Source organism: Argiope bruennichi, chromosome 9 (genome assembly GCF_947563725.1).
Source record: "Argiope bruennichi chromosome 9, qqArgBrue1.1, whole genome shotgun sequence".
In the NCBI taxonomy this organism is placed as follows: domain Eukaryota; kingdom Metazoa; phylum Arthropoda; class Arachnida; order Araneae; family Araneidae; genus Argiope; species Argiope bruennichi.
Window position 1 is genome coordinate 40,733,179 of NC_079159.1, and position 18,357 is coordinate 40,751,535.

Below are 18,357 nucleotides of genomic sequence, written 5' to 3' on the forward strand. Positions count from 1 at the left end.
AATTTTCTTACTTCATTATTTAGGCTTAGCTTTGAATTCATGGATGCGTTATACTAACTGCTTTATTTTTAAAATTGAAAACATTTGTGACCAGCTTGATTTTAGAATTTTGTTTTTAAACAATGGGCATCACTCTTCTTCTCAGCATGTTTATATTTGAGTGATGTTTAAACTAGAAATTATTTATTTGTATTAACTTCTATCATTCTGTTTGATTTTGAGACAGGACACAGTAGGCTTGAAGAAGTTAAATCCTTCGTTGAAAGTGATGCTGTCTTTGGGAGGATGGAAAGACAGCACTAAAAAGTACTCGGAGCTGGTTGCGTCCCCTGAATTGGTTAAACATTTCATTACAGAAGCCGTTTATTTCTTAAGGATGCACGGTTTCGATGGCTTGGATGTTGCCTGGGAATACCCCAATTGCTGGCAGGGAGAACTGGGCGTCCGTCCAGCTGACAAGGATAATTTTACGGTATTTCTTCAGGTTAGTAGAGTTATTTTAGTAAATAATTAAAATAAGGGAATTGATCATTAAATTATTTTTCCAAGATGAAGAATTCATCTACCTAATGTACATGCATTAAGTTATTTCAAACAATCAAATATCAGTTTCAATCTATGCCTGATATAACACAGCCAGGTATCAACCTAATCATAGGTAATCGCATATCTTTTCAATGGTTCAACTTCTTGAAAACGCAAAAGAGACCAGCCTTTTCACCTTTTGTATGGAGGTCATGATTATATACAAGGAAACTTTAACAATATATTAAATTATATGTATCTTTTACAGTGAAAAGAAATGGTAGGTTCAAAATTAGACATTTTATTATTCGAAAATAAAAAAATTTCAAATGTGTAAAAGACGTTAAAAATGAGAAAAGTGAACCAAAATTGTGATTTTATTAATGGAATCTTTTATCAATTACAGTTTACTAAAAATTGTCAAGATAATTTTTTCGATATAATTTTTAGCTTCATAAGTGTAGTTTATTGATTTTAGGGATTATGTAAAACACACACGTGCGCACGCGCGCGCGTGTGTGTGTGTGAGCTCCGTTTAACCTACTCTTATACTCAATTTGAATTGTATTTTTTGCTGTAACTCTAAGCCTTTGAATCTACCTTATGTAAAATTATACAAGAATTTTTCGTAAATAAATTATTTATGAGTATTATTTTTTGTATTTGAATTATTATTGTAATAATTTTTAAATTAAAAAGAAAAAAAAACCCAAGAAAGTCTTATTTTAAAGCAAACATTTTAACTTTAGTGATGTTAAATATCAAAACTGTGTGCACAATTAAAGTATATATTATTAAAAAAAACACAGAAAAATTGGTTTGTAATATATTTTAGCAAGCATTTAAAAATTTTAAATTCCACAATAAAATTCATTTTATAATTTAAATACATTTTATGAAAGAAGGAAAATATTACCATTCAGTTTTGCTGAAACTTTTGTACACCGTGAAAATGATACGATAATTTTAAAAAAAAATGAAGAGTAGTAGTTGCTCATAATTCAGATGAAATAGATTGTATTGTAAAATTTATTGCAGTCCATGAATGTTTTCAAAAAAGTCATTCAAATGTATAAAAAAAATACTTCAAATTGAAAAATATACAGTGTGAATCCGTTAATTTCGTCTCGATAGATAATCTCTTAGCCAATGAATAGACATACTATACTTCTAAATAGAAAAATTCTCTATATGACGAAAAAATTATATTTTTAAATTATTTCATTTAATAAATATATTATTGAATAATTTTACGATATCTTAATTTTTACACATTTTCTTGATTCTATCAGTCATATTTGAAAAAAAAAGTTCCATGCTTATACAACTAAAAGTTACCAAGTTATGAATGTCACTATTTTAGACATTTTTATTTGTGACTTAGAAAACGATCTGCCAATCAAAACACAATCGTTTTTCTTAGTCAATCATTGACTGGCGTAAAAATAATATACTTATAATTGCAGAAAAGTGGAACTTTTCTTTTAAAAAAAATTAAAATGGGTAAAATGATGTCCTAATAGTCGCAGAGAAGTGCAGATTTTTTTTTATTTAAATGTTGGAGTAACAAAAATATTTTACCAAATCTGACTAAAAAGATCTAAACATTGCATAAAAAGTTATGTTTCGTTATTTTTCAAAAGTAAATTTTTCATTCAAACAACGTAAATTACTAATTATTCATTTTAGTTAAAGCATTTTTCAAATTCGAAGACTCGAAAGATGTGTTTACCTCTAACAGTTCAGAAATCAGGTACTGGATCAAGAGATTAGAGTGGACAGTTTGCGTAATAAAGAAATAAATAAGCATGAGAATTTTTCTTAAGATATCTAACAGATAAATCAAATTAATGTGAAATTATTTTTGTGTGTTCCAAAATTTGAAATAAATTTAGAAAATAAACTGATTTTAATGCTTATAAAAATTTAAACCATGACATGCATTCTTATGCGTTTTTTTAAATTTATTTCCAGGAACTACGGAAAGCCCTAGATGCTGAAAATAAAATTTTATCAATCAGCGTCACTGCCATCAAGAGAGAAATTGAGGCTGGGTATGATGGCCCAGCTGTTGCAAAGTGAGTAATTCTTCTATATTTAATTGAAAACAAGTAATGATGTAATTACTGTTTGCTCATTTATCTGACTTGAAGCGGTATGAAATGTGCCAGGATAGAACCTGGGACCTTGCGGTTAGCAGTCCAGTAACTGAGACGAACGATATGGATGTTGAGTGGTGATGTATTTATAGCTGTTGTCTTAATGGGGCTGCACCCTAGTTGTATAGCGAATGTGTGGTTGCTGAGTCAAGTGAGTCTGACGACTTTGGTTGCGGGTAGATGGCGCCACAACAGCTGTACGAAGGTTGAAGGTTCATCGTCCGAGGTCACCAATTTAACGGTATGGGGATGCGCGAGGATAGAACCTGGGACCTTGTGGTTAACCAGTTCCAGTAACTAAACCATTATACCAAAACGATCGTTCCGGTAGAAGAGTTGTTAACTGGCTTATATGCTATTCACCACAGACTCCTAAATGTTACACTTTTCCAAATATGAGGAAAATTTCTTTAAAAATCAAAGTTCGGTGCAGTGGGTGTACAAGAAGCAATCCACTGGACTCAGTAACAAATAACGATGCTTTATTCCATTGGAAAATATGAACACACAGACAACAAATCACAGCCAAAGAATGCATAATAATAGCACTTGCAATAAACAGACCGATCTGTTCATCAGACTGATTCATCTTATGTTTCAGACAGACTGATTCATCTTATGTATGTCAGACAGACTGATTCATCTTATATATGTCAGACAGACTGATTCATCTTAGGTATGTCAGACAGACTGATTCATCTTATATATGTCAGACAGACTGATTCATCTTATATATGTCAGACAGACTGATTCATCTTATATATGTCAGGCAGACTGATTCATCTTAGGTATGTCAGACAGACTGATTCATCTTAGGTATGCCAGACAGACTGATTCATTTTAGGTATGTCAAACAGACTGATTCATCTCATATATGTCAGGCAGACTCATTCATCCTAGGTATGTCAGACAGACTGATTCATCCGAGGTATGTCAGGCAGACTGATTCATCTGAGGTATGTCAGACAGACTGATTCATTTTAGGTATATCAGACAGACTGATTCGTCTTAGGTATGTCAGACAGACTGATTCATTTTAGGTATGTCAGACAGACTGATTCATCTTAGGTATGTCAGACAGACTGATTCATCTTAGGAAAAAATGTTTGACTTTTATTGAACGATGTCGAAAAATAATAAATTTGTTACACTTCCATTTCCATTTCCTCTCGTATTTATTAATCTTGTATTTTTTAATATTGTATTCGAAATTATGTACCTCATAAATATCCCTTCTTATTAGTAGGAGGATATTCAATACTCTTAATAAAAAACATGCTTTAAATAGAAGCCTTCAATTAAAAATTACGTATTGAATAATAAGCAGAATATCCATACATTGATCATCAACAATAAAAGAAAAATGCAAGATGAAATATTTTCAGCAACAATGAAGACGATTTGAGATTCATTTGAATATTGTAGTATATTACTGAAAAATCCACTTAAAATATTTTTAAATTAAAGAGAGAATATTTTAAATTTTACGATGACGTGAAAATTATTTTTGTTCTATGATATTTCGGGATGCTCTGGCAAGAAAACGTTTACATTTCACACAATTTTTAATTGATTAAATTTTTAAAATAATTGTTCCAGAATGCACATTTCCACTCTCTCAGAAATGCCTACGTTAAAATTAATAGCTTTGGGCCTATTGGTCTGGCCTGTCGAACACCAAAACAAATGCTACTCATAATTAGAATATCTACAACTCATATATCGTTGGCGCTTTTAAAGCGTTCAAATTGCACGATTAAACGCTTATTAATAGTTATGTGAAAAAGTAATTAGAATGTTTATTATGACATTGAAAGTCGCTAGATAGATAAATTTGATCTTTGAAAACAAACAAAAAATCCCATAGTTTTCCCAAAAGTTGATAGCATTTGAATTAAAAAATACACATTAAATACCCAAGAATATTTTTTGGTTATATCCAAAAATTCGAAAAAAAAAAAAAAGCTGCTGTAAAATAATTTTAGTCTAAAAGCTTTACTTTTGAAATTCTTAAATTCATAAATTTTCTCTAAATTGTTGAATAATCATTTAAAAAAAGGCAATGTTCAGATTTTCAATCAGCATTCCCAATAAACAGAAAGACGCGATAAAAGAAACGTATTCCAAATATTTCATAACAAACTTCATAGTGACTAATTATATGAGCCATGTAGCTGCCACTATGACTCTTTTTTTCGAAGACTCCCAATAATTAGATATGTATTAGTCAGTCAGTCTGCATAATATGAAACTTAAAATGGTTCTTGTAAAATACACACTATTCGATTAAAACGAGTTTTTTTTTTTTTGCTTAAAAAGCAAGGTTTTTCATGATAATAGTAATATTTGTTATCGTATGCTCCTATGTGATTGCTAACATCTGATTTTACCTTTGCTTTTATCAACATTTATTTTATTTTAACATTTGTCGCTGAAGGAGGTAAACCATGTCGGCATTACTATGACACATTCTTGTCTAATCCTAGAAAATTATAATGAATCGTGATATAACTTTCATTGCTACGAAATTAAATATATGAGAAATCTAAACTAAATCATTATTATTCTTTGATTGATGCTTGTGGTAACTTTCTTTGCTACCAAATTATAGCAAATATATGACAAACCTAAACTAAATCATTATTATTCTTTGATTGATGCTTGTGGTAACTTTCTTTGCTACCAAATTATAGCAAATGTATGACAAATCTAAACTAAATCATTATTGTTCTTTGATTGATGCTTGTGGTAACTTTTTTTAGAGCAGTTCATTATGTCAACGTGATGACTTATGACATGCACGGCCCATGGGAGAGGAAGACGGGTCATCATACGCAGTTTGACAAAAAAGCTGGAGATGCAGATCCCTCTTTGAATTCGGTATGGTAAAGATTGTCTTTCTTCTTACTGTAATATTTAATTCTATAAGATATTATATGCTTTCAATTATTATAGAAATCCTTTCCTGAGATAGTAAAGGAAATTAATAGAAGTCGTATGACAAAAATTGAAATAACTGACATATTTGCTTTATTAATTTTATATGAAAAATTGATTTCCGTTTTTTGTTTGTTTGTTTGTTTGAACTTTATTAAAAAAATCACACTTCTTGACGGAATCGAACAAATATTGGCGCACATGTTTCTCAGCATGTTAAAGGATTGCCTGCACCATTATAAAATTGCCATGTTGCCTTCAAGTGGTGCGAAATCGAGTAGAATGAGTTCACGTTTTCCTTCATAATTTCGAAACATGTAATTGTACAAAAATTATCTTTACATCATTTTAAAATATTTAAAAATAGTTTATAATAATGCCTTTATTTATTTTAGAGTACTAAACCTATTTTACTTTTCAATTACATCTGTATTTTGCGTGCTTTTGCCAATATTCAGATTAATGGGTGTTTTTTTTTTTTTTTTTTGCACATCTTCAGATTTGTTTTTATTTTTTGATACTTTTTAATATATGAATGTAATAATTTAACTTTAAATACTGTATTTTAAAATTGCTGCAACTCCTTTTTACTATTTATTTGTTTTAAATTTTACTCTCAACTTTTAGCACTTTCAAATTTTAGTGTCTTATCGGTCAAATCATAAATTTTATTTCACTCAGTAAATTTCTGAAGTTTTATATTACATATTTTATCACACCAAATTTATAGTTCTATTTTTTTAAAACTTGTCAACCGACACTTTCTTTCAGTTCTTATAAACTAGACATGTTTGGCTTCTTTTTAATTTCGTTGTAAATAGAATTGAAGCATTTTTTCCTATCAACCATTACTATTATATTGCTCGGAATACTAGACTCTGAATATTTAATTAAATATTAAAGAATATATAATAATCATTACTCGTAAAGCAGTATGGATATCAATATGGGTTACAAAATACGAACGGAACCAAAAATATTTTCTTAAAAAATAAACAAATCAACGGAACAAAAATATTTTCTAAAAATGTATTTATTTTCTAAAGTGTAAATTTTCATTTGAACACATGTTGCATTTTGCTCTATGAAAATCATTTGCTCGAACGTGTTTGCATTTTGTAATTATCGAATTTCAAGTAGAAGTACAGAAATCTACATGTATTATTACACCTAGTATTAAATCAAATAAATATTAATCAAGACCAAAGAATCTTTTAAGTTGTTTTCTCTTAAAATTGGTATTCTCTTAAGTTAAAATATAATCTCTAAAAGTTATCTAAAGAAAATTCACGTTTCAACTACGATCAAAGTTTAGTTCTAGAGTGAAAATTCCAAATAAATTTACATTAAATATATGACAAGTAGTGGGAGTAAGAGTGTTTGTTAATCATAAAATTTTAATATTAATTAATTGCAATTCAAAGAAAGGTTGAAAGTTCTAAAAGTTTTGAAAGAGTAAAGTACAGTGCACTTCCGAGTTAACGACTGTTAGGCTTCCTTACTATTCGGCCTAGTTAGAAAACTAGGCCGCGTTATCCGGCCTGGTTTAAAAGGATAAAGAATTATCGTAATTAATTGAGGAAGGTAAGGCACTGCATTGGCAACATTGCCAAGATACACGAAGTGGCGTTTGCTACGATCCTCCTAAGGCTGGTTACACATGCGCAGAGGATTTTTCGGACGCGGTTAATTCACCGTCACCGCCATAATAACAGTAGTGTATTGAATTATATTAGGTTGGTTACACACACGGCGTTTATTTCCGCTGCGGATATTTTATCATTACCGCTTCCAGAAATTCGAAGGTTCACACACACGACGGTAAAATTTCTGTCTCCGTCGTAAAATTCAGCGTAATTTCATCATCAAACAAATTTAATTTAACCGTGTTATTTAAACTATTTACTGCTTAAGTCTAATTTGAAATGAATAAAATGCAGATTCTATCTTTATTGTTATTTTGTCATCGAATAAAGAGGAAATGGGAACAAACAGACTTATTTGTATTTATTCAATTAATGAAAAAAATAGAAGAGTTAGGAGCTTTTTACACGTATTTGAAGATTTGAGATTGAAATTGATTGACATTGAAATTCTACAAACACTTCCGAATGTCGAAGACTTCCTTTGATGGATTATATGGGCGGCTAAAATATATTAGCACAAAAATACCAAAATGAGGAATTCCATTCAGCCTGTAGAAATGCTGGCAATAACTTTTGAAATCTGTAAGTTGGAGTATTAAGTGCAATAAATATTTCACTTACAATTATTTTCATACATTTTTATTATGAAGTTTTGAAGGTAAATTTGTTTATTGATGCAATCGCTTAAAAACATACAAATATGAACAGAGATACGTTTTATACATATAAATATACAAATAGAAATCATTCTACAATTAATATTATTATATATTAATTATATAATTAGTATTAGCTTTCAGTTGTGTCAATGGGCATTACCGACAGTAAATACCATTTTATTTTGTGCTTGCCAGGCACAGAAAATTCCATACTTTTTTTGCTAGAGATGCTTCATTTCGGCTGCATAAAAATTTGCTAAGGCCATATGCTGGAATACATTTGACAGTCGAAAAGAAAATATTCATCTACGATTTGCCAAGCTAGAAGGTACACAGAATACGTTTTTGATATTCTCAGCAATATATGGAGAATATTCCATTGGCCTTTTAATATTCTATGACAATTTGTGCATGATATTATTAAAGCCTGTATTATTCTTCATAATTATGTTAGGGATAGAGATGGATACATGACTGAGGATACAATATCAATTATAGAGGAGAATATTATAAGAGGAGACTTCAAAGCAAACAATGTGAGAAACATTCTATGTAGATATTTTATTTCAAATGCAGGCATGGTTTCCTGGCATACATCTGCAATATAAAATATTCTTAATGTATATTAGCGATATGTAACAGTAAAATAAGCCGCTTTCTTATTTGAAACAAGTATTGCAAGAAAAAACGTTTTTCTTCGCATCATTTTTATTTACTTGTAAAATATTTTTGAATAGATAGAGATGGATACATGACTGAGGATACAATATCAATTATAGAGGAGAATATTATAAGAGGAGACTTCAAAGCAAACAATGTGAGAAACATTCTATGTAGATATTTTATTTCAAATGCAGGCATGGTTTCCTGGCATACATCTGCAATATAAAATATTCTTAATGTATATTAGCGATATGTAACAGTAAAATAAGCCGCTTTCTTATTTGAAACAAGTATTGCAAGAAAAAACGTTTTTCTTCGCATCATTTTTATTTACTTGTAAAATATTTTTGAATTATTAGAAATAAGTTAAAAGCGTAATAAAACTTTTTTTTAAAAAAAACATAATATTGTTACTAATTTTCAAATAATGTTTATATTTTTATAAAAAAAAATGTGAATAATAGCCAGCTCAGAAATAAAAAAGAATTTATAATTAAGTCCAGAAACAATAGTGCAGTGTAAATAAAATTCTCTGGAACTAGAGAGTGTTACTGCTATAATTTCTAGATTCTCAAAATTAAATTTTTTTACCACTCCAACTTTTTTCTAGTAAGTACTTATGAGAAAGTATGGATTTCCAATAAATCGTTTCTCTTTTTCTTCCGATAAATCAAAGTCATTACAAATTTCTATACAAATGTCATGCCAATCGCTGCATTTATGTCTTTAAAAATCCATAAACCTGGCCTTTCTTGGCGTAAAGCAATTAAAATTTCATTATCGATATTTAACTCATTCATAATACATGAAATTCTATTGATGCTAAAAAAAGGTGTTTCACGCAGAAATGTGAAAATGCAACTCTAGACGTTAAAAAACACCACGTATGTAAGTTTACATTTGATTGTGTACACCAGTGCTTGAACAGGGTGGTAAAAATACCGCTGGCGCCAGTGGCAACCGATATCTGTACAAAGTCCGCTTAAAGCAAATTGGCTGCGCCTTTATTTTTCCGCCAAATGTATAAGCTCTAATATAATTCAATACACTACTGTTGTTATGGCGGCGACGGTGAATCAACCGCGTCAGAAAAATCCGCTGTGTGTGTAACCAGCCTTAGAGCTTAACAGTTTGGCGGAAAAATAAAGGCCCGATCAATTTGTCGTAAGTGGATGCTGTGCAGACGTCGGCTGACACTGGCGCCAACGGTACTTTGATCGTTGCAGTCCAAGTACTGGCGCATATAATCAAATACAAGCTTGCACACACGGCGTTTTTTTAACGTCTAAAGTTGCTTTTTCACAGTGAAATTTACCTTCCTGCGTGAAGCACAATTTTTCCTTTAGCATCAATAAGTTTTCATCTATTATAAACATAAATGAGTTAAATATTGATAATGAAATTTTAATTGCTTCAATCCAGGAAAAGTCTGTTTTGAGGGTTTTTAAAGACAGAAACGCAGCGGTTGGCATGAAATTTGTAAGACTTTGATTTATTGGAAGAAAAGGACTGAAACGATTTAGTCGAACGAAAAAATGGAGTCGTAAAAAAATCTTATTTCGAGATTCAAAAAATTATAGTAGTAATACTCTCTAGTTCCAGAGAATTTTATTTACATTACACTATTGTTTCTGGACTTAATTATCAGTACATTTTTTATTTCTGAGCTGGCCATTGTAAAAAGATAAACATTATTGGAAAATTAATAACAATATTACGTTTTTCAAAAAAGTTTAATTATGTTTTAAACTTATTTCTAATAAATCAAAAATATTTCATAAGTAAATAAAAATAATGCGAAGAGAAACGTTTTCTCTTGCAATACTTCTTTAACATAAGAAATCGGCATACTTTGCAGTTATCTGCTGCTACTATCATGGTGATCAGTGTATTTTTTATATTGTAGATGTAGTAGTGTGTGTAGGCCAGGAAACCATGCCTGCCTTTGAAATAAAATATCTACATAGAATGTTTCTCATATTGTTTGCTTTGAACTCTCCTTTTCGAATATTCTTTCCTTGAATATCTTTCAATTCTGTAATTGACATTGTATCCTCAATCATGTCTCCATCTCTATCTATTCAAAAATATTTTACAAGCAAATAAAAATAACGCGAAGAAAAACGTTTTTTCTTGCGATACGTGTTTCAAATAAGAAAGAGGCTTATTTTATAGTTATCTATCGCTAATATACATTAAGAATATTTTATATTGCAGATGTATGCCAGAAAATCATGCCTGCATTTGAAATAAAATATCTACATAGAATGTTTCTCACATTGTTTGCTTTGAAGTCTCCTCTTATAATATTATCTCCTTGAATACCTTTCAATCCTATAATGGATATTGTATCCACAGTCATGTATCCATCTCTATCCCTAACATAATTATGAAGAATAATGCAGGCTTTAATAATATCATGCACAAATTGTGATAGAATATTAAAAGACCGATGGAATATTCTCCATATATTGCTGAGAATATGAAAAGCTTATTCTGTGTACCTTCTTGCTTGACAAATCGTAGATGAATATTTTCTTTTCTACTGTCAAATGTATTCCAGCATATGGCGTTAGCAAATTTTTATGCAGCCGAAATGAAGCATGACCAACAAAAAAGAATGAAATTTCTGGACTTTCTGTGCCTGGCAAGCACAAAATAAAACGGTATTTACTGTCGGTAATGTCCATTATATAATGGATGATAATATTAATTATATAATTAATTTATATTAATATTAATTGTATATTAATTTCCAATTGTATATTTATGTGTATAAATCGTATCTAAAGTTCTGTTCATATTTGTATATTTTTATGGAATTGCTTTAATAAACAAAATTACCTTCAAAACTTTATAATAACAGGGTTCGAAAATAATTGTAAGTAAAACCTTTATTTTACGCAATGCAGTTTAATACTCCAATAGATTTCAAAAGATAGTTCTTATAAATTTCAAAAGTTATTGCCAGCATTTCTACAGGTTAAATTGAATTCCTCATTTTCATATCTTTGTGCTAATATCTTTTAGCCGCCCATGTAATCTCCCAAAGGAAGTCTTCATTCTGAAATAATTAAAGAATTTCAATGACAATTTTTTTTTTTACCTCAAATCTTCAAATAATATGTAAAAAGCTCTTAATTCTTATTTTTTTATTAATTGAATAAATCCAAATAAATTGATTTTTTTCCTCTTCATTCGACGACAAAATAACAATAAAGATAGAATTTGTACTTTATTAATTTCAAATTAAGCAGTAAATAGTATAAATAACATTATCGTAAGCCGTAAATCATAAATAAAATGCAATATAATTTTTTAAATAAAGCCTTTTTTGCGTGAGTTACTCAAGAATTGAAAGTAAAAAACATTTTTAAATCAACTTTTACAAAAATAGGACATTTAAGGTTTAATCCAGCTTCGAAAACGGCTTGGAATCGGAAATATTATAGCAAAGAATTCAAAAAAGAAAAAATGAATTCTATATAATTTGCTTTCTTTTAGACCATTTAGTAGTTGAAAATGGATGCATATTTTCTTTCTTCGTCGACGACGAATGCTTGACAATTGTTGATTGAGTTAAAATAATTCTCAGTTTAATTGAAAATATACCTAAACAACTTCTAGATATAATTTTCATTAATTTTCAAATCGTTCCGTATGATTGTTTTATATGAACCATAGCATATACGCCATTATGTATTAGTTCCACATTTTCTATATATTTTTTATAACCATGAACCATAGATTTCATGTCAATCCTCTATTGAACAGTGAAAAACAAATCTTTTCAATGTGATAGTTTTCGAATTTAAATATTCTCAACTTTTCTGTTTTACAATTCTACTTAATGTTTTCAGAAATCGGCGATGGAAATCTGGGCAAATAACGGATTCTCAAAGATGCAACTTAATTTGGGAATAGCAACTTACGCTAAGACTTTCACTCTGGTTAATCCGGCCAATCATGAATTTGGTGCTCCAGCCAGGGGTCCAGGAGCCCCGGGTGCATTAAGCAATAATGGGGGCTCCCTTTGTTACAGAGAAGTAAGTATTTCTCTTAATTAAATGCAACACGTTATGACTGAGTATTCTTTATTTGTTTCTTATTTATCAAAACCTTGGTTAAATTTGCTTACATTTTCACTTTCTAATATACGAAATGTAGGGAGAGAAAGTATTGTAACATCAAAGTATTCAAATTCGAGATTCTTATGAATCTAAACGTTTCAAATTTTCTTAGTAAGAAAAATACATTTTCGAAATTATGTCTGCTGACTGTGAAGACAATAACTTAAAAATGTTTTGAGTTATTGAATGAAATTTAATACATATGATCCCAATTTCAAATTTGTAGATTTTTATGATATTTTAAAAGAAATCTGTTCAGAGGAAGTTGTTCTGTCCGGCCGTCCGAATATAAGTTTACACGATAACTATAAAACGAAGAGCGCTAGATGGAAGAGATTTAGTGTACGCATTTAACATTTAAGATGTAAATAATCATCAAAGTTTGAACCGATCTGTTAAGAGATGACCGTCTGTCAATCTGTATTTTCTCAAATATGTGAAATCGATAAATCAAAAATACGATGACAGATATATGAAATTAGGTATGTTATTTTGTGGCTATAATTGCAGTAGTGTGTCATTACATTTTGGTTTTAATCTACCAGAAAAAAAGGCCAAAATACATCTGGTATTTTTATATTAACCACATCCTAGCGATTAATCGTAAAAAATCTCACTCTAATATTTACTTTATGTCATGTGGGTAATAATACACAAGTACATTTATAAGGGAATATGCGAGAACGTTTCGGGAAGACAACTTCCACTAATTTTCCTTGAAATTCTTTATTTTTATAGGCATAGTTATTCCCATATTGGCCAATTTATGCTAAATGCAGAAAGAAATTTTCTATTTTGTTGTACTTCTGGTATAATTAGAACATTTTCTTAACTTTCAAGTATGAGCAGGGTAGAATGTTATGTGTTAGGCTTAGTATAATAGTGAGGAGAGTGGAATATGCACTTTGGACTTATTCCCACGACCAACTAGATTCAATCTTTGTTAAAGATCTAACATTTTAGTGTTGATACCACATACTAACTGTGTTTTTCAGCTACCATGTTAATTTTCATAGATAGATAGTTTGCCATGTGCCAGATTTAGCTCAAAATTAGATGTATATTTAGAATTTTTTTCGTAAATAAATTATTCTTAAATTTAGCATTTTAGTTTATTGCGATTTCTAATTGCTTACTCACGTTCATACATATAAGAACAGGCAGATTGACAGAGAGCCAATCCATTGATAGATTCTGTCCAAAATTCGGCGAACATCTGCAATTCTTCATAGTCTTTATGGCGTATTCTTCATAGTCATATTTCTAATCTACAAAGTATATATGTGCCAAATTTAGCAAGTCTCAGTCAAACGGTCTGGCCTTTAAAGGGCTAACCCACCCATGCACACACACACAAGCATGCAACGCACACTTTTCTTTATTGGTAGTAAAGATAAAAGAACGGATTTCATACCAATAATGAGAAGATAAATTTTGTAAGTTTGAATTATTGACTCGTATTCAGTCTGGAATTTCTAAGGGATGGAATCTTGTTGAAATTACGAATAACATCAAAATTCCCAGATTACATTATATATTCCCAAATAAATGCTGTTTTGATTATAGCATATTGCCAAGATTTAAAAGTAGCTGACAAAATATCTTGTCTCAATATTCAACTATATGTTGGCACTGAGCATTAAGATCGGATTTCAGACTCTTCCTTTTGATTAACAATACAGTTTCGAAATTTTTCTGTGCCTTACTATTTGATTATTTATTAGTATTACTTCAATACAAATGAAGTATTAAAGTAATACAATCGATAATGAACCATTGTTAACGAATGATATATTATTAATGTCACTTTTCTGTATTTGCTTGTAAAATTCGTGATCTTTTCATTTTCTCGTATACGCAATATAGAGAAAGTATTGTAATTGTCAAATCCTCACTTTTCAGACCACCCGAGTTCGAAAAACACATTTTTAGAAAATGTCTGTACATTTATGGTAAAGATAACTCAAAAACTCTTTGATCTAGACGGATGAAATTTGGTATATCAAATTTGTAGATTTCTGTCAAATTTTGAGGAAATTTGGCTATCCGGCTGTTCGAATATAATTCAGCACGATAATTACAAAACGAAGAGAACTAAACAGATAAAATTTGATAAGCCGAATTAACATCTATAATCTAGACATCTTTCAAATTTTCAGCTAAATTGACTACCTGTCAGTCAGTACATTCAGTAACATATAAACGTAATTACTCAAAAAGACAATGATTTAAATATATAAAAACAGGCATGAGATTTTGTAAGTACAATTGTAGCTTTATGTCAAATTTTTGTTTCGATCGATTGGGAAAAACGCGTCTAAAGTACAAAATCGATTTTCGGGTATTATTAACTGCATGCCAAGGATTCATCGCCAAATAACTCGCCAAGGATTACGTGATGGATTCTGTAAAAAATGATATATTTATGCTAAAGGATAATTTTCGTAACTATCGTACTCCAGTATCCTCCAAAGCGTTCTCCAGGTGGATTGCCACGTGGGCCATTTTTAGCAATACTACGCCATCCATATAGTAAAGTAGTGCATTGTTAATGTTTAAAACTGGGATAACATCTTTAGTAGAGAGTATACGAGAAAATTTTGCGGGAGACCCCTCTCGCTGGTTTATAGATTGTAAGATAACATTTTGCTTAAACGTGATTCATAACTTGTTCTTTCAGATATGTCAATATTTGAATGCTGTAAACTGGACAGAAGGAGAAGACAAAGCCGTAGGTTTCTACGCGTATTCCGGTGACCAGTGGGCTGCGTACGACCCTCCTCTCATGGTGGTAAGGAAGATCAAGTGGATTGCCGAGAGTGGTTACGGCGGTGTCCTTATAAAAGATTTTAGCTGTGATGATTTCGAAGGCATCTGCCTGTCCATGAAGTTTCCTCTAATAAGTATGATAAGAATGGAATTCATATCAAAAATGAGGAAATTATCGCGTCTGAACCGTCACTGAGCAATTTTGAAACTGCTTTTTTGTGATATTTCCTGTTATATAACAGCTAATTAGAGCTATTTTAGTGTACACCCATCCAGCATTGTATTTTAGTATTATTAACCGTTATTCTTTATTAGATCCAGATTAGCAAAAAACTGGCTTTTTCACTATCAGATTCTATTCAATCAATAAATAATACAAAACTTTTGGTGGATATTTGCTAAAAATATAAGGACCTGTCATATATTATTTATTCATATTAAATCTAACTATGTGCAGAATAGCTTGAATGTTAAAATAATATTAGTAAGTTATTATTACTACTCACTTACTTATTTCAATGATTTAGCTGAAATTACGGTGAATCAAGTATATTCGTTAGTGCAACGTTTCAAATATTTTTATTAATTATGTTCTAAATGCATATGCAATTTCCACTGCTTGCAGGATCTGGAAGACGAACTTTTCAAAATTAATCATTAGGAAAACAAACACGAAGTAACTTTTAGACTATTTTGCAAGTTTCTGTCATCTTCCGTTGCCTTTTAACGAATGGATAACCATCAGATCATATACACTTCTATTACTATGTAATATAGATGTCTTTAAAATGCGTGATAAACTTTCTTTTGAAAATAAAAGGTATCCCAAAATTAACGCAAGATTTGAATTTATCTCTTTCGTGCAGTAAAAGTGTTGGCAATCCTATTAAAAACATTTGACAGCTGATAGATGTTAGTAACAATGGGTATTTCACGATAGAACAACGTGTTTTCATTGTTGAACAATATTTCAAAAATAATGAAAGTCTGACTGCCACAGTTCGAAAATTTGAGAATTACCCCCCCTAGATCGTGGGATTTAATACCATTGGATTTCTTTTTATGAGGTTATTTGAAGTCAAAGATCTATGCCAACAAGCCCATAAGCACGTGTGCATTGAAGGAAGAAATTTAAAGCTGCATCAACGAAATTCATCTATGTTTAGGCAAAATGGTCATGGGAAAATTTCGACAAAAGAGTGCTTATGTACCAGCAAAGTCGTGGAGGCCATTTACCTTATGTGTTATTCCATACATAATCCTATCTTGTGTACTTTATGATTCAATAAAAATATAATAATAAAAAAAACTGTGTTTTTTATTTAATTCAAATCTTGCGTTAACATGGTTTTTCTATCGTGTAATGCTCCCTTGTTACTAACCCTAAGCTATCAGCTGTCAAATGTTTTTTTTTTTTTAAATTAAGTTTTCAACACTTTACCACACTAATGTCGGCAAATTGAAATCTTGCGTTAATTTTGGGATACCTTTATATTATCGGAGTAAATTTTTTTTAATTAGTTCTGAAAAAATTGACCTTTTTTATTTGCTTCCGTTTATATTTCAGTATGTGTTGGCGGTTTTTAAGAAACTATGTTCTATATTTTGAGAATTATTATCAAAATATAGGACTCATTATTTATTACAAAAAGAGAAAATTGCCAGCATACTTTAGCTACATGAAACCTTTTTGTCATTAAAAAAACCCAAAGCAATTCCAACAGAAGTCTATTTAGTATTAATTAATTGGAAATCTATTAGTATGCCGTCAGTATCATAAGCAAACTATTCTTGATCTCCTGGTAATGGAAATAACATACGAATCATAAAGAAGGATGTAAACGATATAATAATAAATTCTACTAAAAATATACTAAATAAACGTTTTTATTTCAATAACTAAAATGTGTATTGTCAATTCAAATATAATAGCCGTTGAATTTGTTAAAAGCAAGTTATACCTCAAATCGTAGAGAATGTTAATAGCTATGTATATTTTGTAGTGTATAAATTATGGCTTGTAAACTTTTAGTTGTATTGTGTAGTTTTAGTAGTAGTGATAGAATAGTCATTGTTATTTGTTATATTATAGAGTAGTGTTATTTGTTAACTCGTCGATCACTCAAAATTGTTATTACTATGTTGAAAAATAGTTTTTTTTATTCGTCTTCTTTATGTATTTCATTCAATGTTATGCGTTGTTAATTGTTTAGTACTGTATATTTTATTATGTGCAAAAGATACATTTATTAATTAAAATGACAGAAAAAGGTTTCGTGTGTTTAATCTGTTAATTGATACACTTTCACTTTATATAACACAATTTAAGTAGGAACCTCGTCAAAAGAAAACTAAAATTTATGCCGAATAAAATAATTATTAAATTTAATTTCTTTCGTATCATAGTACTCCACTCATGAACTTTCCAAATCTCTTGTTTAATCTTATACTAGTTGCCTTAAGCGACCAGACTGTTCACCAGGAATATTGTTTGTGTTTAATATCAATTACATTTAATAATTTGATGTTCATGACTCACTAAACAATGTATTTTTAACCATCAAATTAGAATAGATATTAAAATTGTGTTATTTTTAAAGCCCTATATCTTTTTGCTGATTTAATTAGGTTCTTCCTAATGGAGTTAAATTTAGTGGCATCTCAATGCCATCAAAAATGTAACATTCCTGGTAATATCTTCTGATTGCACATTATTTCTCATCGTGCTGTAATTTTACTTTTAATAACTGATAATAATGTGTATTTTGACTCTCTAAGGGAGGAACATCTGACATAAAATTACCAATCTTTGCATGTATATATACCCTAGAGGATAAAAATAAATTGTTTATAGTAATTTTTTTGTTGA

General features: G+C 29.9%; 1 protein-coding gene across 1 annotated transcript in view; it reads left to right on the top strand.

The window, feature by feature from the left end:
• Positions 1 to 17,651, top strand: part of LOC129984167 (probable chitinase 10) — a 42,336-nt gene extending 24,685 nt beyond the window's left edge. Inside the window, exons 3-7 of the mRNA XM_056093970.1 lie at positions 227 to 484; positions 2,500 to 2,603; positions 5,447 to 5,564; positions 12,450 to 12,635; positions 15,400 to 17,651. Coding sequence (XP_055949945.1) covers positions 227 to 484; positions 2,500 to 2,603; positions 5,447 to 5,564; positions 12,450 to 12,635; positions 15,400 to 15,684 — 951 coding nt within the window. The 3' untranslated portion in view covers positions 15,685 to 17,651. The remainder of the gene's footprint in view (positions 1 to 226; positions 485 to 2,499; positions 2,604 to 5,446; positions 5,565 to 12,449; positions 12,636 to 15,399) is intronic.
• The last annotated feature ends 706 nt before the right edge of the window (positions 17,652 to 18,357 follow it).